Genomic DNA, 22,802 nt, shown 5'->3' with positions numbered 1-22,802 from the left:
CTGTTTCTGAAATTAGACAATTGTCAGGCTGCAGTTAGCCTAGCCTAGCTTAGCATTACGAGCTGAACCAGTGAAGTAGTTCAGCTGTCTCCACATGGAAGCGTCTTCAGTGCCTTACCTTCAATAAAGCGTCTGATGCCGCTGAGCTGAGTCTGCTTCCTCTTTCACCCTCGCCCTCCTCATCTTCCTCCTCCAGGAAACACCTGCTTCTCACACCCTAAAGGGGGCGGGGCCCCAAAACAACAATAAAATTGCCCAGTTTAAAAATAGCTGGAAAGGAAGAACCGCATCAATGCAAATCAAAATGGGGGTGGGGGGGTGGGGGTCAGTCCACCATGACTGACGGGTTGTTCAGAACAAACCAATGTAAACTTTTCCCTCAGACACTGCCGGAGGAGAACCTGAGCTCATGGGTCTGGTGAGTAACAGCATTGAACTGGCGGTAGCTCCTCCCACCAGGCTGTTTGTGCTGTTATTTATTTACTAAACACCTTTCATGTAAACATTTCTGATCACGTGACCACTTCATTCCCTGCAGAGGAGTTCCCGCCCTCAGCTGTTCCCGGGCGACATCGTGGAGTACCCCAGGAACAAATACTTCTCCCACTTTGCCGTGTTCTACGGCGAGCGGGACGGCGTTCCCTACGTGGCTCACCTGACGACTCAAGGTCGGCGTCTTCATCAGAACTCATTGGTATGTTTTGCTGCCTCCTCTGGAAACAAACATTGATGACAGTAGAATATTTGGCTTTCAGATTCAGACTCCAAGCTGCCGCTCTTTGGCCGAGCTCTGAGGTCAGAAGTCAAACTGGAACCCCTGGAGCTCCTTGGGAAAAAGTATAAGGTGATTATTGTGAAGAAGAGTACTGTGACGCGCCTGCTGGGGATCTGGGTGACTTCCTGTCGACCCATTGCAGGTCAACAACATGCTGGACGATTCCTTCCCTCCCAGAGACTTCAACGCAGTGGTGAAGCCCGCCATCGAGGACCTGCTGGGTCATGAGGTGACCTTTGACATCTTGTTCCATAACAGTGAGCACCAGGCCACGCTCCTCAGATACGGAGTGAAGAAATCTGCTCAGGTTTGTGATTGATCACCAACAAATAACGCCTGTTGATGGGAAGTGATCTGATTGGTTGAAGGATTTCAGGTGAGATGAAGGAGGAGGGTCTGTTTTAAAGGTGATTCATGTCACGTGCTTCAGATCGAGATGATTTACAAACACATCATGCCGGCCTGGAAGACGCTGTTCGATCAGAACCTGCTGTGACGAGCTACTCCAGGATCAGTTCTCCCCTCGGCCACCGGAGGGCGACACTTCAGGTCCAAGAGATGAACGACTGACATCCTATTTGTGTTTGAACGTGTCAAACAAACATTTACATTTACATTACATATTCAAGTACTTTAAAATAAACAATGAGAAGACGGTGTGTTGAATTAATTCATATATTTACTTAATAACGTATCACTTTTCACCAGATGTCCCATGCTATCAACATCTTCTGTGGTTTTGCCTCTTTTGTACAGTGCCAACCTGTGGCTGACAATACAAACTGCATCACAGAAATCTAATTCAATCATTTAACAGACCGCTCAATTTGTAAATCCATGGAAGGGAAAAATATACAATTGATTAGCGCGGTGCACTGCAACTATTTTTAAAATACAAAGAACTGAAAAGCTTTTGAAAAGCCCATTAAATAGATTTGTATTCATAAAATTGAAATTTATCAAATTAGTGATGCACACTCACATTTTATTCATATGTTTGTTTATTCTTGCTTTAAGATTTTTCAGTGATAATTACTGTGAACTGAAGTGTTAATACTCTGGGCTTACATCTCCCTCTTGTGGTGGTGCTAGCGCTAATTGTTGGCAAAAGTCACTATTTCTACTGCTGTGCCTTTAACTAAATGGCCCATTATCTACAGGTGTGCCACTCGTGTTAATAGTGTGACGTGATTTAAGGAAGCGATGGTTTATTTGATGACATGCCCCTTCTACGTGTAATAAGACATCCTGGATTACGGGTTTAAAGTTTTTGCTTAATTGTCTGTGTAGGCTCTCAGTTATCCAGGTCATGGTTCTCAAAAGCTGTTTAAATCAATCCACTCTTAAACCATTCTTAAAGTTCAGATTGATTTAAACAGTTTTGGATTTTTGCTTAATGGCATTTTATTTTGATGGCGTTAACCGGAAGCTGAGGTATTTTTCAGTACGTCTAACTTTATGACGTCCATCTGTGGTTCCTCGTGATGGCCACCAGAGGGCAGCACTATAGAACACTAGACGAGGTGCGTCACAGCGCTCCGGTTCGTCCGGTAATTTTTGTTGTTTTTAAGGACATAATACAGAAGCGATATATATTTTAATAACGTTAGAGGAAATTTTTTTATACAGTATTTTAATTTTTTTTTCAAATATTCAAAATTAAATTTAGAATACTTTTGGTTTCTTAAGAGTTCTTTTTTTTTTTTACTCTCTCAGAAACCATCACCTTATCGTGGTGGAGAAGGATCCTGAGAGCTACGTTGTCGCCACTCTTACACTCCTGATAAAGTCACCAAAGGTAAAAAGGTCTTAGGTGAAGGGCCAGACAAAGAAGTGGTTCAGACGTTCCTATGAAAAAATGAGGAGTGAATTAACACCATCGTTTCTGTTCTTGAAGAAGAACAACCTGCTTTCTGCTGAGCCTCTTATAACTTAAGAAATGAGGCTTTATTTATCTTAAAACCTTAAGGAGAAGGACTGACTCCGGTATGTGACATAAATATATTTAATTGATGCATGGTGACTCTCGACAGAGCTGTGGGACTTACCCAGCATCTCTTAACCCAACAAACAAAGTGGCAGAGCTAAGTGTCTGGGAGTTCACTGTGAGACAAGACGACAAATCATCTGCCCGTTATAGTCATGATTATTACTGTACATGAACAGTCAAATAGAGGTCAGAGGTTACAACGGCCTGCTGTTGTCCTTTAGCGGGTTAGGACACTTCATGACGCCACTCGCCGTCAGACACGGCAGATTCTCCTCAAGTTCATCTGACCAGCAGGAGGCAAACAGCAGAAATCACAGGAGAAACAGCTGATGTCAGAGCTGCCTTTTTTCTGTCTGTGACTTTTGAGGTGACTCTGTGGTTCTGCAGGCGGCGGTCAGCATTGAAGCAGCTCCGGTGTGTTTTCTGAGGATGGAGCTTGGATGATTTCTCCACACATGAAGGACTCCTGAAAAACACAACAGAACGTGTTACTGTTGTTACGAGTCTGATCTGCAGACGTGACGCTGACACTCATCAATCAACGTCTGGCATCAGCTGACCTTATCGTAGATGACCCTGACAATGAGCGAGCAGCTGGGACACGTCGCCACCTCCTCACCGTTCTCAAGATCCTCCTGGAAAGGACAACAAGTCAGCATTAAGGGCCTCTGGACCAATCACAACCAGGCGGGTTTGATAGCCGAGTGCTAATCGATCCATTTAATAATCAATGAAAAATATTAAACAGTCTTACTTCCCCTTCATGAATTGAGAAACGGATCATGATTCACCTTATACATTACGTCATGTAATTGAATAACCACGATTTCGCGAGTAGAGATGACGTCAGTATCACGAGTGACGTTTAGATTTGTTTGTTGACGTGTGGACAATAACAACAACTCTGGAACCGATCTGTCGGTTCTCAAGACTCATTTTAAAGGTGATTCTTAAAAAGACCACGAACGTCCGGTTGTTTTAACCCAATGATTTGCGTTCAACACGAAGCTAGATGTGACGTCATCTAATCGTAAAAACAATTTCCCAAGGGGGCTAATAGATATACTGGTGAATATACTGGTCTAGCTGGTGGCCATTAGCTTTCATCTACTTACTTTAGTTATGGCGAACTTGTCCCCACAGGGACACGGGAAGTAAAACGTCTCCGTGTCTTCGTCATATTCAAAGTCTTCGATCTCGATTTCGTCGTGAAACACCGACATTTTATCCGGATAAGATCCGACGTCAGCTCCAAGTTATGAAAATCCCCATGTGGATGGGCGCCATGTGATGACGTATGGGAATGCCGTCTCGGGTGAGTGACGCCAGAGTGACTGTAGAGAGAGTGGCCACGGAGAACACTGCAATCAACGAATGAACTAAAATTAAATATTCTGAGAAAATGTTGAACCAATTGAAATAAATTGAACAAATAATTGACATTCACCCACTTTATGTACATATAGGTTTTTTCCTGACTGATGGCTGTAAAGGATGTGTTTTAGTAGTAAATAATGTTTATGGTGATGGGTGTGCACTTCCATCTTGTGGTCACAGTGTGTAACTACATACAGTATCTGTTATTCAATTAAATTACACAACAAAATTTTTTTTGGTTAAACACGGAATTTGTTTGTTATTAATTTAAGTGAAGGGGCGTCAAACTCATTTTCACCTAGTGCCACATTCTCTTAATGACTCCTCAAAGTGCCAGAGGAAAATGGAACTAAATGTCACTAACTTTATTGTAAAATAAATGTAACTCCTTAATGTTAAATAACGCTGCATTTATTACTCATTCATGTTACAAAAATTACAGTTACACAGAAAAAAATAGCTAGAGTGGTTTGATTATTTCCATTAGTACAGTAAAATTAAAAAAACAACAACAGGACGTGTCGTCAGATGTCTTATTTTGAATGTCAGACCGGAAGCTTTTATCTATTTTACTCAGTCTAATTTACATTAATTAACTAGACGCTACCAACTACGGCCACCAGGGGGCAGTAAAGCTACACGCTTTGAGAATCAGAACCAATAGAACCCATCGCCTCTCTTCTTACACGAACTTCAATTTTAAATCTGTAGAACTGATGACGCTCCGTTCGCCATTGTCCACAGAAACAACAAAACGTGAAGTAAATAAAATATAAAATTTACACAATTTATGTGTGTTAGATTGTTTCTGATGTCACAGAAAGGCTTAAAGGTCGAACCTGAAGATACTGGACCTTGGTTATGACCTTGGTTCTGGTTTTGATGAGACAGGAAGGACCCTGATTCAGAGGGACATGGGGACCAGCGTCCACTATGATGAACTCTTTGCTAGGACTATCACGTGTAGCTGTGACGTCATGTGACGCCGGTGGTGCTTCTGAACTTTACAGTTTATTCACTTTAATATACAGTATTTGATTACGAATGCAATCATGAATAAAGTTATAATAAAGTCAACTTTAACACTTCCGGGTTCTTAAACGTTCCACAGGATGAATTAAAGTTGTTTGGCAGCTTTCAAACACAGTGCCTTACTTTTCCTGTTCGGGGGCGTCACGCATCTTTTGTCTGCGGTTCCTTCAGCTCCTTTGTGGCGCAGCTGAAGGCGCAATAAATCACCGCAGAGATGCGTCTCCTCGTCTCTGCTGCTTGTTCAGCTGCAGGCAGACGGAAGACTCATCCGGAGGAGACGGACGTGAGCCGGCCGCAGGAGCTGCCTTCAACCGGGACAGTGCACCGGAGCCATCTGTCCGGTTTGACCAGTAAGTGTGCGGTTCATGTTCTGTTGTTCAGGTCGGGTTCTGTTCAGCAGTCATGGAACTTCTGTGAAGTTCCTCCAAAATCCACCTGACAACGTCCTGCAGCCTGGGGTAAAAATGGGGGCTGCTGATGTGTGATGGGGTCTGCAATACGAGCTGATTTGATGAGCTAATGAAGCATGTGCTGGCGAGGTCTAAATGAAAGCGTTATAACGTCTAGAAGTCGTGTAATTAGCAGGACACCTTAAATTTCCTCCATAGGAATACTGAAAGCCAGTCTCATTTACAAATACGTCATTTTCTTCACTGCACACGAGCTGACGCGGTGACGTCACTCCACCCGAGAATGAAGTAAAGTCCTCTGACGTATTCGGACCGGACGGCATTGGTCACGTGCCAGCGGCTCGCGTCGGTTTTTGCCGATTTTTCCGTTTTATTGGTGACGGTGCGTTCAGGGGCCCATCTGTCGGTTTACGGCGTTGCGTTGCGTTCAGGAGCCGCGCTAGTTTCTCATGGCAGCTCGAGCCTGTGAAAGCAGCTCATTAACATAATCCTGAATGAGCCCGTGAACGCATCGCAGTTCAAAGCCCTGCTGGCGGCATGCTGCGTTTTTGGTCAGATGGTCAGTTCAATGTTTGAGGTTTAAACGTTGAACTTTGTTTTTCTATGTTCATCCTTCTTTTCTTCCTCTTATTCATCTCCTCTTTTCTAAGCCCCACAGTCAACTTTTATTTTCAGGGTCGTGACCTTTTAGTCTAAAAGCTCCTGTTGAGCTTTTATTCTGATGGTCCAATAAAACCCAGAGGCCTCCTTCAGGTGGTGTCTCCTCCTCCTCCTCCTCCTCCTCCTTTTCTTCCTCCTCCTCATGTTGTTTCTCCTTGTTTCTTGTAGTACTAGTAATAGTACTACTACAAGTAGTAATAATGATACTAATTGCACAAGTAGTAATAATAATAATACTAGTAGTACTGCACTAGAAGTAGCAATGATAACATTACTAGTAATAAAAATCATACTGGTAATATTAGCAATAATAATGCTAGTAGGACTAATAATAATTTGTTGTTTATCTCTAGACCCTCATGAACATCTCAATTGATCTCTGTTTTGATTATCAATCATTTCCTGTTCACCTCCGTCCTTTCCAATGTTTACACCTTCATTAATCATGACATCATCCATGATGTCATCATTAATCCCTTGACTCAGGTGTCCCCCAAATGCCAGCTCTGATCCGGGTTCTGCTGCTTCTCTTTGTTGTTCAGGTGTGACATCATCATCATTATCATCAGCATCATGAGTGTCGGCGCCGATGACCTCACTGAGCTCATGGAGCTTTGGGAGGAGCTAAACCTCACTGACCACTACAACCTGTCCCATGTGGAGACGCTGCTGTGTTCAGGTGCGATCAGCCACGCCTCCTTCCTGCGCCTCCTCTCCGTCCTCTACGTCTGCATCTTCCTGGTGGGCGTGGCCGGTAACATCCTGGTGGTCTGGGTCAACCTGCGCTGGAACAGGAACTTCTACGAGACGCACCTGTACGTCCTGAACCTGGCTGTGGCTGACCTGTGCGTCGTGGCCACGCTGCCGGTGTGGGTGGCGTCTCTGCTGCAGGGCGGGCGCTGGCCTTTTGGGGAGGCGGCCTGTAAACTGACTCACCTGGTCTTCAGTGTCAATCTCTTCAGCAGCATCTTCTTCCTCACCTGCATGAGCGTGGACCGTTACCTGTCCATTGCCGTTTTCACACAAGTGTGTGACAGCCGCAGGAAGAAGGTGGTGAGACGGTTGATTTGCATCCTGGTGTGGTTGCTGGCGCTGGCGGCTTCCATCCCTGACACCTACTTCCTACAGGCAGTCCCGTCTTCGCACCACAGCGGCATGGTCTGCCGGCCCGTGTACCCACCTGAAAACATTCGATGGTGGATGGCAGGCGTACAGCTGAATTTCATCACACTGGGCTTCGTGGTTCCTTTGCCCGTCATAACCGTTTCCTACCTGCTCCTGGTGGCGGTGATCTCTCCCACTTCAGACCAGGAGCGCCGCACCAGTCGCCGCATCATCTGCTCCTACATCGTGGTCTTCTTGGTGTGCTGGCTGCCCTTCCACACCGTTCTGATGCTGGACACCCTGTGGCTGCTCCAGCTCCTCCCCTTCAGCTGCCAGCTGGAGAACTTCCTGGATGTGGCACTGCACATGACGCAGGGCATCGCCCTCCTCCACTGCTGCGTCAATCCCATCCTCTACAACATCCTCTCCAGGAACTACCGTTATGACCTCATGAAGGCTTTTATCTTCAAGTACTCCACCAAGACAGGACTCACCAAACTCATTGATGGCTCCCAAGCCTCAGACACAGAGGTCTCATCTGTCCCAGAGGATAACCGTGACCTGCTGTGAACCTGAAACCATCTCAAGAAGAACCATCACGGGGTATCTAACAGGTGTCCCAAGACCCATTTGAAGACTCGCGTCTCAACGCTTGAAAAGGACATACCTGAATCAAAGTTGTTCTGATGAGTCTTAGGCTCACGCTCCCCTACGTAGAAGCCCACCGGGTGGACCAATCAACTAATGTAGACCTGAACCAGGAAACATTAATCCACTGGTTGATGACAAGACGGATGTTCAGGAGCTCTTCAGACTCGTCAGTTCATATGAATAATGTAGAATGAAATATTATTTGTTTCAGACCTCAGGTAGACTCAAATAGACCCAAATAGATCAAATAAAACCCTAACATAATCCAAGTAAACCCAAATAGACCCTAACAGACCCAATTAAACCCTAACGGACCCATGTAGACTCAAGTAGACCCAAATAAACCCTGGGATACCCTGAATACCCACAAATGCAAATAGACCCTAAGAGACCTAATTAGACCCTAACAGACCTATGTAGACCCAAATAGACCCTAGCAGACCCAAGTAGACCTAAATAGACCCTAACAGACCCAAGTAGACCCAAATAAACCCTAAAGAAAAGAAAGAAAACCCTAATAGAACCAATTAGACCCTAATAGACCCACAGCAGACCCACATACACCAGTAATTGTGTCCAGTGCTGGTCTACTGTTGAGGAGAAATAAAAAGAACTAGGGAGGGAGGAAGGAAGGAAAAAGGACAGACAGACGGACAAATGTTTGATTTGTGTTGAACAAGTGGACAAACAGCTGGGAGGTGTCCATAACATCACAGAAGAATAGAGATGAAGGTTCTGTTGGTGTGAATCAAATGTCAGTTCATCTGTTCTTCTATTAAAAGTTTCCGGAAGTTTTTCTCTGTGTCCTTTCTTTGAAATAATTGGATCTGATTCTGGGTTGGTGGGTTTGGTCCTGGCGAGGTCACACCTGTGATAACCAGGTGAGACTCCATGGCTCTGACCTGGGTCCTCCTTCACAGACCAGAGCAGGTACCGAACTCAGAACTCAGAACCTGATGAGAGTTACCACACTCATCAGGTTCTGTTTGCTAACAGGCGCTCACCTCTGACCTCGGTGAAGAACAAACTGAACACGTCTCTGTGAACGGGGAGCTCATGCTGACCTTTGACCATCATGTTTACTGGTGAAAACATTCCTCACATCCTGTCTCCAGACAACTGACTGGCTGAGAGCAGAACCAGGACCAAAGAAGAGTGCCGCCTATCTTCATCTATTTGCTTCCTTTGACCTTTCACCGACCCGGTGACCCCTGGACATGTGGGGCAATCTTTTCAAGAACCACTAGAAATTGTTCAGTAGAACCTCTTGAACTTGTTCTGAAGGTTCTGGTTCACATTTTAAAAGCCACAATAAAAGTCAGCAGTAGATGAAGCATGACACTTGGTGGCTGAAGAAGGACACAGGATGGAAGGAGGGAGAGAGGAAGGAAGGAAAGAAAGAAGGAAGGAAGAAGGGAAGGTGATCACAGAGTCTTAATCCGTGTTAATGCAGTGACAAGACTCCACCAATTAAAAAGAGGCAATGCAAATGTGAAGATGGCAGAGTGTGATGACATCACTGTTCCAGATCATAGATTATAAAATATAACAATGATCCCATGTTAGAACTCGACCAATCACAGCTTCTCCTGAGACACAACCAACATAATGCCATTGAGAAAGAGTTGGAACAAAGAGTTGTGTTTATGTGAGTGTGTGCGTGGGTGTTTCAGTTGTGTGCGTGGGTGTGTGTTTCAGCGTGTATTTGTTTCAGTGTATGTGTTTCAATGTGTTTGTGTGTGTGTGTGTGTGTGTTTCAGTGTGTGTGTGTGTGTGTGTGTTGTCATGAGGATGCTTGCCATGTGATCAGCTGATTCTCTGGCTCAAGCCTCAGCCTTCGTTGTTGATCTTCAGTCTCAGCAGCTGGACTCAGGTGGTTCTGGTGAGTTCCTGTCTTTGTCTATCTGATTTGTCTGACGGTGTTCTGATTGACGGGACAGACGTACGCTGGTGTTCTTCATTGGTCCGGTAAACTTTCCTAGGACTGTCAGTGCTTTTACTCTGAAGGTCTGTAGCAGCCTTCAGTAGAAGAGTGGAACAGAAATGAGACGCGTCCAGCGCCAGTGTCTACTTTCAGTGGTTGTGTAATGTGTTCTGGGTGTGGTGCTAACGGATAGCATCCAGAACTTGAACCGGCTCTAGAGGTTTCAACAGTTTGAGCCTGAACATGAAGATGAACACGTCAAAGTGATTCACTTCATACGCCTCATCTATGAATTCTCTATGTATGCTCAATGCCTGCTCCATGTAAGCTCTGTGTATGCTCCCTGTATGTTGAACGTCTGCTCTATGTATTCTCAATGTATGCTGAACATCTGCACTATATATGCTCTATGTATGATCTTTGAATGCTCTATGTGTGGTAAACATTTGCTCTATGGATGCTATTGAATGCTGAAAATCTGCTCTATGTATGCTCTATGAATACTCGCAGCGTAAATGGAGCGTAAACTGGATTTGTCCCGTCTGACGGACGAGGAGGCCAAACATGTGTGGGGGGTGATCCAACGTGACTTTACCCTTCGTAAGACCGAGGAGGAGCGGATCGGGTAAGCGCTGTGCATTGATCTGTTTCATTGATCAATCAGTTGATTTTGTTGTGTTGTGGTGTTGGTTAATAAAGAAAGCCGGATGTGATGATCATGATCATCGCATGACTCTTGTTGTCCACGGTGATGTCATCGTGGATGATGATGTCACCACCTACCTTCTACAGTAACACACTATGAACAGATGGTGTGTTCTGTAGGGACGACCTTCCAGCGTGAGGTCATCACACACAGATGAGTCTCCTCACCTCTACAGGTGCGTTCAGGGGCATGGTGACGTTGTGACGTATGAGTCCACGTGTTCATGTGACCTCTAGAGAAATGTGATCCGAAAAGATGTTTTTGAGTCAGTCGATCATCACGCAGTCACATGGGCAATGGCACAAAAGTAGCAAACAGGAGGCTCACAAAGACACTTCTGTTCACCACAGAGACTCCAACTTCCATCAGGCCCCAGGCAAACAAGCAGAGAGGCTTTAAATAACACTTTATGAAGACACACTGTATTTCCTGTGTGTGCAGTATTCACTGATAGTCCATAATCAATGATGATGTGATTCTGTATTGATCAATGTCTGATGAGTAATAGACAGGAACAGCTGGTAATCTGATTACAACTGAAAAAATTACTTTTTGACCCTACAAAGCTACCCGACTGACCTCAATTTGACCCCAAGATATAAGGAACACACATGGGCCATAAATAGAGGATACATAGGAACGTGCACAGGACATATGTAGGAACATACACAGGACATACATAGAGTATACATAGGGACATACTCAGGACCTACATAGAGTATAGATAGGAACATACACAGAACATAGACATTGAGTATACATGGGAACATACACTCGACATACATAGGAACATAAACAGGACATATAGAGGGTATACATAGGGAACTTAAGCTGGACCTACGTAAAGTATATCTAGGAAGATACACAGGTCATACATAGAGTATGTATAACACATACAGATATAACACATGGAGAATACATAGGTCATACATAGAACATACGTAGTCTCTATAGCTCATACATAGAGTATACGTAAAGCATACATAGGGTATACATAGAGCATACATACTACATACACAGGACAAACATAGAGCATAAACAAAACCAATGAGCCCCTTGCTCCTCTGGCCCAGCTGCTGACTTCCTTTCCTGCCTTCTAGGGAGCTCAGAACCAGGATCCAGAAGGAGGACTCCAAGCGGGAGCTGCTGGGCTCTCAGAGCCACCTCTCCGACTCGCTTTGCATCTGCTGCCTGCAGCCCTTCAAATTCCTGGTCAACAGCAAGCGTCAGTGTTTAGACTGCAACATGTTCACCTGCAAGTCCTGCAGCCGCTACAACAAGAAGGAGCACGGCTGGGTGTGTGACAGCTGCCGCATGACCAGGTGAGCCCCCACAGGTACGTGTGGCTACTGACAGTCGCTGTGGAGCTCTCAGGGTTCACACATGTTACACAGGGTTCACAGCCACGTCTGTCCTGATCACGTCATTCTGCCTTCTGTGTGCTACCTTGTTAGCATTAGCGCCTCACTGGAACAACTACTGGTGAGAGTGGTAATCTGCTAGTTATTATTTGGAGCCCGGTTTGTCAAAGCGGTTAACATCTTATGTGGCATGTTTTCACCTACAGGGTGGTGAAGATTGGTACAGCTGGCTGGTACCATGACAACGTCAGGAACCGCTTCAAACGCTTTGGCAGCGCCAAGGTGATGAGGTCGCTCTACAAAAGGTTGAATGGAGATGGTGAGCTGTGACATCACTGTTACCATAACGGTCATGTGACTGATGAGCTTTGATTGGAGCAGTGGGTGTGGTTACCTGTGACTGGAGCAGTGGGTGTGGTTAGGTGTGACTGAGGGAGTTGGGTGTTGTTTCTTCTGATAGAAATGGGTGTGGCTTCCTGTGACACTAATATGCATCTTCATCTCCTCGCCAGGTGGACGTGATGACGACACCCAAAGCATGCCGGACTTCCGCAGTCGTGAGTCTCTGCTGATTCTGCCTTCAGGTTTAGTTGTTATTAGTTTAAACATTGTATAGCTCTTCACTTCACACCTGACTTGGGTGTGTCTTCTGTGGAGGTTTAGAGTTGTATAACGGCATGGAGGATGAGCATGGGGAGGGCGACGCCCAGCGATACAGAGCGGTAAGACAAACAAGACGTTGTGACTGACTCAGAAGTGAAGCAGGAAGTGGACACAACTCCTCTTCCTCTGTCCTGTCAGATGAGGAAGAGTAAACGTCTGCTGTCGGTTCATCCTCTGGACTTTGACCCAGAGGACTATTTCCCTCGTTCTCGACGAGCGTCCATGCAGGTAGGATACCTAAGTCCTGGGACCTGGCATTAGAACGTGGCTAGAGGTGGTCTCAGCTTGTCTTTTCTCTGCAACAGATGCAGGAGGACCGGGTTCACAGGAATGATGTGGACTATGACATGTACACCCACCGGATGAACCGCAGGAGAAGTCTGGACCGCTACGCCATGAGACTTGGTACACATGAAGAACACAAACAGCACCTCTGTAGGAACCAGATCAGAGGCAGTCTGCCCCCTAGTGGCTATTAGAGCACCTGCAGTTCCACCAATGTTCCACCAACGTTTGAAACAAAAATACTTGTTTGTCCCCCTGTCTGTGTATACCTGTCTCCATCTACTTGTCTGTGTCTAACTGTCTCTATCTACCTGTCTTTCTCTGCCTGTCTCCATCTTCCTGTCTACTGTCAGATGAATATGCAGACAACCGAATGGTCCCGACTCGCTCGCTGTCTAAGATCAGCTCATCGGTGGCTCGTCAGCAGTATGTCGACACCTCAGATGAAGACGAGTATCCCAGATACCCCCCCATGTACCACCAACCCCCCTATCGCCGCCGGAACAGTAGAGCCTCCTCCCAGGAGAACCTGGGCCAAGCGCCGCCTGTGAGTAAGGATGTGACCAGAGTGTTGGTTTGAAACATGCCCATCAGGGGTCTCAGAGGTCCAGCAGCTGACCGATGAGAGCTGAGCATTGTCTCTGAGCTGAGGAGAAACTTGATGTGTCCTTATCTCTCCCTCATCATCTCCTCCTTTTCATCTCCTTCTCCTCATCTCTTCTTGGCTTCTAGATGAATGAGTTGAACAAAAGGATGTTTGCTATCGAGGGCCTGCTCAGCCGCCTGGAGGAGAAGATGACGACCGGTGACGAGGTGAGATGAGATGGTGTTGGTAGTGATGTCACGCTGACCCTCAACTTGGTCAGAAACCCATAAACCTGTGTTCCACCCTAGCCTTCATCAGGTCAGAATGAGGAGGAGAAGCTGAGGAGGAAGCTGAGTGAGCTGGCAGGTACTCTGAGTGACCGGGTCCTGTCGTCTGATGAAGATACTAGAAAGAAGTCCATTTCCATGGGGAAAGGTCCAGCAGGCATCAGGGGAGGTCCGGTGGCCGCTCTGGACTCTGTGAAGGACAAAGACTTGAGCTCGTCCAGCGACGAGATGCCGACGGAGGCCCAGAAGGTAGAACAATCGCCTGACCTCAGTCCGTTCTGGCTTCAGATCGGTCTCGCAGCTTGTAGTCTGATGTTGTATAAAAAGGAACCTGACGTCATGTAAGTCTTCTAGTATCTCCCAGTGTCTCCTAAGGTCTCTTAGTACCTCCTAGTGTCCTTCAGACAGAGAAAGGAGTTTACCCCTCAGTCAGGGTGCAGGAAGGTGTCCAGATGCCTCTGTGACATTCCGCTTATCTTGTTTCTATTCAAAATGTTCACGCAGACGTGGTCCAGTCTGAGCAGAAGAAACTGACGCCAGCGTCCAGGCTGGTTTCTGCTACTGGACCAGTTGCCCTTTTCCAACTGCTAACACCTGTCCTCTAACATGGCTTTCAGAGATCAACTGCTGCCGCCCTATGTGATCTCACCACTGAGGTCCTGAGAACCATTAACGCCACAGAAAACGCAATGGTCGAGTACGGCCTCTCAGAGCCGGTCGACCGGTCCAACGTAGTAGCAACCGATGCTAAGCAGGCAGACGATGCTTTCAGGGAACTTGAGGAAAATGTAAGCTTAAACTATGGACTGCACGCCTCATTCTCCCCTAACCTGCTGCTGTGTGAAGGTCAAACTAAGCGACCCCTCCCGTCTTGTTTGAAGCATGACGGAATTGTATCGACTGGCTTCAAGCCCCCCACCGCTGTGTCTCAACACAAAACCTCTCATCAGAGAAGCAATGAAGGCCATGTTAGGGTTAGCAGAGGTGTGGACACGCCAACAACCCCTCAGGTGACCTACTTGTGCTTTTCGTCCTTCCTTTCCAGGTGTACATGGCAGCAGGGAAATCATACGAACTGGAGACCAAGCTACAAAAACTTGAGCAAAGTGCCACGAGTCGTTTCGGAGGGACAGCCGACTCAGAGTTGTCGGAGCTGGAGGACGTGGTGGCGCTGACCGCCGCCAGAGTCCAGAGCGCTGAGAGCGAGGTGGGTCAGGGCGGAGCCATGCCACAGGCTAAGTTATGATTGGTTGGTTTCTAGTGTTTGTGTTCGATTCACAGATGTTCGTCCATTTCTGTGCAGGTGTCTGACATCGAGAGTAAGATTGCTGCTCTGAACACCACTGGCTCCAAGAAGAAGGTTGGTCCTTGTCCAAATTACTGATGAGTCATTATGAAATAATTAGTGTTAAATGTTTGTCAACAGCCATCTAAATAAGGCATATACATGACAAGGCAATAATAACAATAATAGTAACAACTATTATTATTACTTATGATGATGTTGCATTTTAAGTCTGTTCATGAGTTTTGCTTTCCAAACAGGGTTCTGGATCTTACCAGAAGAAGAAATCACTGCTGGACTCCAGTAAGGAACTTTATCATGTTTATTCACTTGAACACAATCTGACAATGAATATTTTCACATGGCTTCCATGTGCAAACAATTTCTTAGTGAAAGTTTTTAGATGAACTGATCAGATGTGGAACGTCTTGTTTTTCTGACAGAAAACTCCAACGGAGTGCAGCGGAAATCATCCAACATGTACTGAAGCTGGAAACATGCTGAGTCATCCTGTCTTCATCAACATTTTCAACCATGAAGATACAAACACAGAAAAACTGAAGTTTTCCTGTCGATCCCAAAAAATATTTCAACAATGCTGTCAAGTTATTGGACCCTGAAAACCTCTAAAACACCCATGTTGTGGTTTTAAAATCACACTGCTTTTATGTCGTAGTTCTTCAGGTAGGGGTGGGGGCAGCTAGCAACACGTTTGCTGGCAGTAAATATCCCTCAAATATGAAAAAAACTGACTTCACAGCTGGTCGCTGGTTGGCAGAACCAAACTGTGGGCTTAGCTAACAAATAACATTATTATTATGAGTCCTTTACCATCAGCCTTTTTACATCAAGCATAATATTTTTGTCCTTTTTGAACCCTTAAATTTCCTTCGAGCTGAATCCAGTTGTTCCTCTCGAGGACGCTCTGTCTTTAATGAATGGAAATGAAGGGAGCTACATGATTTAAAGAATTGTTTACAAAGAAACAGAAACTTTCCCCAGGCTAAGCTAATTAAACGAAGAGCATCACTTAAAAGTCGAGATAAATGACAACACATATGACTCAATAAAACACAAAATCCATCAAAAATTACTTCAGCAAGTATAATTTCTGTTAAAAATGTACTGACATTTATGAAAGATTTAAAATATTATAAAAAAAAAATATTTGAAATTAAAAAATGATATCATAAAAGTGTATTTTAAATGTCCTGACTGATTGTTTTCTGGTCACTTCTGACCAACAATCATCTGTATTTCAAAGCAGTCTGAATTTTTTGGTTTCTCTGATGTGATCTGTGTTGAGAATATTTGATGACCGAAGTGACGAACTGCCCTCATTTATTGATTGTAAAAATGAAATGAATGCTGTATTAACGATAATAGTAAGTAATATATATTGATGTCAGTGTTTATGATCAATGAAGTAACGGAACTCTGGGGTGATTGATTCAGTAAATCAATAAAATTTGACGCACCGGTGCTAGTCCGTCATTAAAAGTATTCCGGATTTATTTCCGGTGTTGTTTTATTTACTTCGTGTAGACGCGCTGGGACAGGGTGAACTTCCTGTCCGTTACAGAAAAGTCCCGCCTTCCGTGCGGCTGCGGGCCATCTGGTTGGTCCAAACGGGAACTTCTGGTAACGCCCACCACAGGAGCTTTAAATTTTGGCGGCGGCCGCACACAATGGCGGTGGACATTAGTTTAACAGCTGGCTAACGTCAGCTAGCGACAACAGGCCGCAGAGTGGCGTCACTCCAGCTAATATGACGCCAAACACTGGATCAGGAAGTCTGGGCTTGTTTGGACTATCCGAGCTCCGGTGAAAACCGTCCAACCCAATCCTTCAGCACTGCCTCTGGGTCCCGGTTCGGAGCTGCCGGTCAGCACCAGATCTGCGGGGATAATCCAGTTCCGCTTCCGGGTGATGGGTTCCCATGGACCCAGGAGAAAGAGGATCCCGAAAAGGGACAAGCAGACGGGCGAGAACGGCGCTCTGAACCGGATCGCACGGGAGGTCAGGCCGCTTATCCACTGATCTGATGATTGATTTGCTGTGAAGATGGTGACGTCACAGCCGCTGTAGTTCTGACATGTAACTTACTGCTGGTTTTAAATTTATAATTACATCCTGGATTTATTTACTAATTATTTGTTGTGTTTTGTAGATTAGTAAAATGATTTGTGTTTGTTTACTATTGATCCATCAATAACGATATGGATTTGTGTGTGAGAGGCTGAGGCAGAGCTGGCAGCGACCCCAGCTGAGACAAAGGCGACCAGAGAAGTGAAGATGAAGGAGCTGGAGCAACAGCACAGAGAGGTGAGGAGGATTTTATTCTGAGAAGAACTGTGTGATAAACTGTCACCTGATTGGTCCACATGTTTGTTGACTGTTTGCTGATTGGCTTCTGGTTCTGGTGGGCATGGAGAGACCCCGTGTGACATGATGAAACCTGCCTTCCTTCATTGGAGAAACAATTCTTCAGACATCTTCATGTTTAGAGACTGAAGCTAAAGTTTAACACATCAAAATTACCTGTAGAAGTCAGAGGTCATCAGCTGGTATGGGGTCACTGAGTGCGAAGAGGTCAGAGGTCTGTCGTGTTCACAGTCATGAAAGATGTTAGAACTCTGTCTTAAGATGAGGAAGTGGTTCTCTGTGTGATGAAGACGTGATGGAGATGAGTCCATCCTTTCCTCTTGCTCTTCTCGTGCTCCTCTGGCGCTCCCTTTTTTTTTTGGGAGGGCCTTTCAGGAGGACAGAGGGTCGTATCCTCACCTGTCCTGGAGAAACACTATGGTCTGTGTCGTCCTTCTTGTCTGTCCCTCTGTTGACTTCTAATTAATTATGCTTCTGATGCCCTATGATCTCTGTGATGTCATCAAGAACCAGCAGTCTCCAGCCAATCAATAAGCAGTGACTTGATGGTTGGATGGTCAGGTTTTATTGATCAGAGACTGTTCCCAGGTCAGCATTTTCAGTCAACAGATGGCCTGTTGGACTTCACTGACCTGATCAATGCGTGGATCGATAACTGTGTGGCCTGGCTGCTGATTGGACAGTCCGTCTGCTGACTGCAGTGATCAGCTGATCCATGTCCTCACATGCTGCCTGTCAGTGTCAGTGTTACCTGTCTGCTGAGGAGGACTGAGAAGACAGGCTCGTTTGCTTGCAGATGTCTGATGAAGAGGAGAAGGTTCTGTAGGGAGAAGAGGAGGTCTGAGGAACGTCTGAGAGACACTGCTGGTGAGTTGCTTAACTCCTCCCGATGAACAGGAGGTCACATGACTCAACAGCTGCTTGTCTGAGTCCCTCAGAGCTCCTTCGATCAGGTTCAGGGATCAATTGATGGACCCTAGAGCAGATACTTCATACACGTTTTCAACCAGTCTGGCGCCACCTGGAGGTCTTGTGATTGACTGCAGTCACCAGGAATCGGATGATTTGATTGGTCAGTGAGGAGGAAAGGCCTGATAGCTCACTGGAGGGAGTTTGTTTTTGTTCTTAGTTAAATTCCTACCTTCTAACGGTTCTCATTTTAATCTCTGATGGAGTTTGATAAAAATGAAAGCAAACATGGATGCGATGTGATGAATATATTTTTCTTCCTCTTCCCAGGGTTCAAGGACAGCTTCAAGTCTTCCAGCCTTCACCCTCAACTCTCTGGGTGGAGCTTCATCTCCTGGAGGAAGCTGTGACAGGTTGTTCTCAATGGAGACGGAGGCGTCAGTCACAGACATAAGGGTCAGTTCCTGCTAGGATCAGTCCATGTACTGTATTTATCTGTCCTCCAGACTTTGACATAAGGTGACATTAGAACATTGAGTTTTTTTGGCATTCAGGAGTCACTTTTGGAGATGCAGCAGAAATACCACCAGGCCACTGCGTCTAACGCACAGCTACGCAGAGACAGGTTGGCTCTCACATATCAGGTGGAAACGCTGAAGGAGGAGCTGAGCGACATGGAGGAGCTGCTGTGGGAGTCACGACGACACTGTGACTGCACCAGCAAGGTCAGAGGTTACACAGATGGTGTCACGACAGGTGGTGTTACACAGGTGACATACAGGCTTCATACAGATGACGTACAGGCTTCATACAGATGACGTACAGGCTTCACACAGACTTCACAGAAAGCTGATGCTGTCATATCTGTGTTGACATAAAGTGACTTCTTTATAAAGATTAAGCTTCATTATGTCCGACGCTGGGATGTTCTGCCTTGTTCTTCTTCTTCGTCATTGTGCGACAGGCGTTAGAGCGTCAGCGTCAGGATCACAGCTTGCTTCTGTTTCATTGTGAATGGCTGAAGGAAGCTCTGCAACGGACGGAGGAGCTGCTGACGGTCAGTCACTGGTTTAAGACGCTGCATGTCAACATAAGTTTGGTGTCGAAAAGGAAGAAACATGTTGTTTGTGTCATAAGTGGACATTTGTCCTGAATATGAACCTTGCCCTTCATGTTTGAAGGTGCAGATGGTCTGTTTTTTTTTATCTGTGTGCTCCTCTTCCTCCTCTACTCCTCTTCCTCCTGTGCTCCTCCTCTTCCTGTCAGGCATCAGAGGGGAAGAGACAAATCTCTGACATCGTTGGAATTGAACGTGATCGACTCAGAGAGGAGGTTGTCCTGCTCACAGGTTTACTGGAGGTATTCAGGAAGGAAGTGAACAGGCCCCGCCCCTCCCTGTGTGATTTCATCACACATCTTACAAGAGCATGTGATGCTGTTTGGATGGAGATGATTGATCATTAGTAGTTTTGTTCCACACAGAAACATGGCGTTGTTGTTACTCCTGAAATATTCACCAATTGGGATACAAGACAAGGCGAGGATGAGGATGATGTCACCAGTGGAGGTGGAGACAATGTGCTCGGTAAATATCGATTAGGAATCAGCGTACGTCTGTCAAGTAATCAATACCTGCTCTGATCAACCCTTTAAATTCTATTCCATTTTAATTATTGATCAAAAGTATTAATGAACGCATGCCTTCTAATGGTTGTTGGTTTCTATGGTGATGGCCTTCAACCAGATGAGTTTCTTGTTCCCTAACCATCAGAAGAATCAAACAGAACCCTGAGAGTTTCATGTGTCTGTTGTTGATTCCCAACTTCTGGATGCGACTCGGTGGCCCAACGTCTCCTTCATGGTCTTTCAGGGAGGGTTGAAGACCAGCGGCCTGAAGGGGGCGTCGTTTCTACCAGTGACGAATTAGAACCATTGAAGGACAACGGGGACACAGTGGAAAAACTTCCAGGCAGAAAAAAGGGCTCAGGAAGGGGAATCAGAACTCCTAGAACTCAAGGGGATCTGTTTCAGACCAGACCTGATGGAAAAGTCCAGAAACATCTGAAGGGCAATGAGCCACAAGCTGCTGCTCACATGTTGGAGCTCAGATCCTCCCTTCCCCCATTAGCTGTTGGCGACCCGGCCTCTGGAGGCATAACTGGACCGCAGAGGTACTTCAGACTGAAGTCAGCTGGATCGTCAAAGCAGGACGTCCTGGGGACTCAAACAGATCCTACCCAGCCAGCTGCAGACGACATCGTCCGCATTGACCAACCGAGCATTACGGGAGCTTCTCAGAGTCAGGAGACACTAAAGAGACATGCTGCCCATTTGGTGGCACACAAGGCAAATGATCAGGAGGAAGATGGAGACGCCGACAAGAAAGGGAGCTGCTCCAACGGAGGAGGACTGGGTCATGGTTCAGACGGACACATCTTCAATCCAACGCTGGTGAGGCCATGGAGAGGACATGTGCTTGTCCAGATGAGCCACAATGAAGACTGTGGTGGAAATGAAAACCAAGTTCTCATGCTGATCACGGACCAAACCTGTCTCGGTTCTCTAAGCCACCAGCAAGCAGCTTCAGAGGATCTAGGAAGTACCACATATGACCAACCAGAAAAGACCAGGTCCACCGCCTTGCCAGTGTTGGTTGCCATCCAGACGTTGAATGACTGGAGAGTTCTGGAAAAGATGCTGAGAGGAGCTTCTGAAAGTCAAGGTCAAGCAGCTGAACCCTGCAGAAAGGTTTCAGAAGGCCCAGCTACTTTCAGTGACCTCCAGGAGGTGCTAAAAAATATGGCAGGAAGTTCTTCAGATCAGCATGGATGTTCTGGGTTGGACCCTGAACATCCTCCAACAAGTGGCGACAAACATTCTACAGGAACGACTTCAAATCTTAAATTCCGTCCCTGCAGATTTAATGAAGGCAGTGAGTTGTCCCCACAAGAAGTGCCCTCTGACGTAGACCCCAGCTGCTTTGAAGAATTTGTTCTTGTTGAGTCTGACTTGGTGGAACCAGCCAAAACTAGAATCGATGGGGCTTGGGTCGACTCCTCAGGAAGTCCATTGGTGGTAAAAACAAACGAAACCAGACAGATTGGTCGTCTAGGAGGAAGCAACATTGTTCCCCTAGAGGAAATAGAGCGCCACCTGAAGAAGCATCAAATTATGACAGGCTTTCAAAGTTCAAAGGTCGGAAGGCTGACTGAGAAAGCTGCAGAGAAAATCAGAGAATTTTTATTGATTGGTGTCCAAGAAGGTAGAATTGCTAACCCTCCACAGGCTGATCAGACCCCCCTGTGGAGGAGCCAGGGTATGAAGGACCTGCCAGCTGGAGACATGGACAGCTGCGAAGAGGCTGGCGAGAAGGAAGCAACAGCAGAACAACTGGCAGGAGATCAACCAGCGGAAGATCGACCGGCAACACGTGTACTGGCAGCAGGACAGCCGGCAACAGATCAACCAGCAGCATGTCAACCGGCAGCAACCATTGTGGATAAACACTCAGACGGTCTTCCAAACTTGAGAGGAGGGAAAGTCAACAATAAAACCGACTGCAACATTTTCTGATCCGGTGTTGTGGTTCTGTATAAACCACGTTGTCTCCTCTGACCCGTTTGAACGTGTTTGGCTTCAGTTTATCTTCATTTTGTCCAGAATTGAGAAACGTTTCGTGAGTTTTTCTGATTATTTTTTGAAGAGAAAGATTTAAGTCATTTGATGTTTTTGGTATATTTCTTGGTTTTTCTTTAATAATCTACTTCCAGCAGCGTCTGATGGTCCGTCAGGACATCCATCAGAGCGTCCTCCATCTGCCTGAAGGGTTCCAGGAAAGACAAAATCACGAGATTTTATTGTGACTCAAATGAAGGAGTTTTTACTAGGGTTTTTCGTCATTAGTGGGTCAGAGGGGTGTGATGTGGACATGCAGTTTGTTGCTATCAGCTAACGTAGAACAGCTGGCAGATATCTTGGTGAGATTCCACAACATGTAGACAGGTCCATTGAGTTGATGGTCATCTGTTTTGGGGGGGACTATGAGATGGACCGGGTCTGTCTCATGATGACTGCACTGGTTTTTCATGTCCAACAGGAATGATCTGAAGACACATGTCCCTGGTTATTTGATGTTCTCTCACTTTGTCAACAATAAAAACAAATCAATTCAAATGACTGCAGGGTTTCTTCTTCTGCTGTGTTGAATGGAGTGAATAAAAATGAGAATGACTGAAGACTCTGTTACAGCTGAAAACAAAGGAACAGACTGATGAGGGATCTCCTTTTCAAAGATGAGACACCGGAAGTACCTGCCCTGGAACGAAAGGTGAGCGTCCACATGTTCACAGTCAGCTGTTAGCCTGTTAGCCACCAGAGTGAAAGAAAAGCACTTAAGCATGTTTGATTCAACC

General features: G+C 45.9%; 5 protein-coding genes across 10 annotated transcripts; 4 read left to right on the top strand and 1 right to left on the bottom strand.

Annotated features, from left to right (window-relative positions):
• The first annotated feature begins 276 nt into the window (after positions 1–276).
• Positions 277–1,450, top strand: plaat1l (phospholipase A and acyltransferase 1-like). Its single transcript, XM_068309179.1, has 5 exons — positions 277–418; positions 539–668; positions 756–844; positions 918–1,082; positions 1,206–1,450. Exons 1-5 carry the CDS (start codon positions 410–412, stop codon positions 1,269–1,271), a joined length of 459 nt encoding a protein of 152 aa, XP_068165280.1. The 5' UTR covers positions 277–409; the 3' UTR covers positions 1,272–1,450.
• Positions 1,451–2,595: 1,145 nt separating this feature from the next.
• On the bottom strand, positions 2,596–4,065 carry dph3 (diphthamide biosynthesis 3). The gene is made up of 3 exons (XM_068309182.1): positions 3,881–4,065; positions 3,326–3,400; positions 2,596–3,231 (listed from the first exon to the last, which is right to left on the bottom strand). Exons 1-3 carry the CDS (start codon positions 3,986–3,988, stop codon positions 3,160–3,162), a joined length of 255 nt encoding a protein of 84 aa, XP_068165283.1. The 5' UTR covers positions 3,989–4,065; the 3' UTR covers positions 2,596–3,159.
• LOC137591280 (atypical chemokine receptor 3-like) lies at positions 4,003–8,788 on the top strand. Its single transcript, XM_068309178.1, has 3 exons — positions 4,003–4,080; positions 5,346–5,524; positions 6,787–8,788. The coding sequence occupies exons 1-3, from the start codon at positions 4,063–4,065 to the stop codon at positions 7,916–7,918; spliced, it is 1,329 nt and encodes a 442-aa protein (XP_068165279.1). The 5' UTR covers positions 4,003–4,062; the 3' UTR covers positions 7,919–8,788.
• Positions 8,789–9,752: 964 nt separating this feature from the next.
• On the top strand, positions 9,753–16,591 carry mlpha (melanophilin a). Of its 5 annotated transcripts, none has more exons than XM_068309168.1 (16): positions 9,753–9,881; positions 10,434–10,548; positions 11,730–11,951; positions 12,197–12,309; positions 12,503–12,547; positions 12,654–12,712; positions 12,792–12,881; positions 12,959–13,058; positions 13,292–13,485; positions 13,671–13,751; positions 13,833–14,060; positions 14,429–14,599; positions 14,857–15,018; positions 15,115–15,171; positions 15,357–15,399; positions 15,540–16,591. In XM_068309168.1, exons 2-16 carry the CDS (start codon positions 10,439–10,441, stop codon positions 15,581–15,583), a joined length of 1,719 nt encoding a protein of 572 aa, XP_068165269.1. In that variant the 5' UTR covers positions 9,753–9,881; positions 10,434–10,438; the 3' UTR covers positions 15,584–16,591. The 5 variants fall into 5 exon arrangements, with proteins under 5 accessions (XP_068165269.1, XP_068165266.1, XP_068165270.1 ...); XM_068309165.1 differs by having other exon boundaries at positions 9,760–9,881; positions 12,648–12,712; XM_068309167.1 differs by lacking the exon at positions 9,753–9,881 and adding an exon at positions 9,949–9,967 and having other exon boundaries at positions 12,648–12,712.
• A 211-nt stretch (positions 16,592–16,802) lies between these two features.
• LOC137591266 (uncharacterized) lies at positions 16,803–22,532 on the top strand. 2 transcript variants are annotated; one of them, XM_068309159.1, is made up of 9 exons: positions 17,386–17,421; positions 18,278–18,348; positions 18,420–18,553; positions 18,721–18,846; positions 18,945–19,115; positions 19,355–19,447; positions 19,657–19,749; positions 19,873–19,975; positions 20,261–22,532. In XM_068309159.1, exons 4-9 carry the CDS (start codon positions 18,814–18,816, stop codon positions 21,961–21,963), a joined length of 2,196 nt encoding a protein of 731 aa, XP_068165260.1. In that variant the 5' UTR covers positions 17,386–17,421; positions 18,278–18,348; positions 18,420–18,553; positions 18,721–18,813; the 3' UTR covers positions 21,964–22,532. The 2 variants fall into 2 exon arrangements, with proteins under 2 accessions (XP_068165259.1, XP_068165260.1); XM_068309158.1 differs by lacking the exons at positions 18,278–18,348; positions 18,420–18,553 and adding an exon at positions 16,803–17,115 and having other exon boundaries at positions 17,335–17,421.
• Positions 22,533–22,802: the final 270 nt, after the last annotated feature.

Source organism: Antennarius striatus, chromosome 24 (assembly GCF_040054535.1).
Source record: "Antennarius striatus isolate MH-2024 chromosome 24, ASM4005453v1, whole genome shotgun sequence".
NCBI lineage: Eukaryota > Metazoa > Chordata > Actinopteri > Lophiiformes > Antennariidae > Antennarius > Antennarius striatus.
This window is presented reverse-complemented; position numbering and strand designations above follow the sequence as displayed.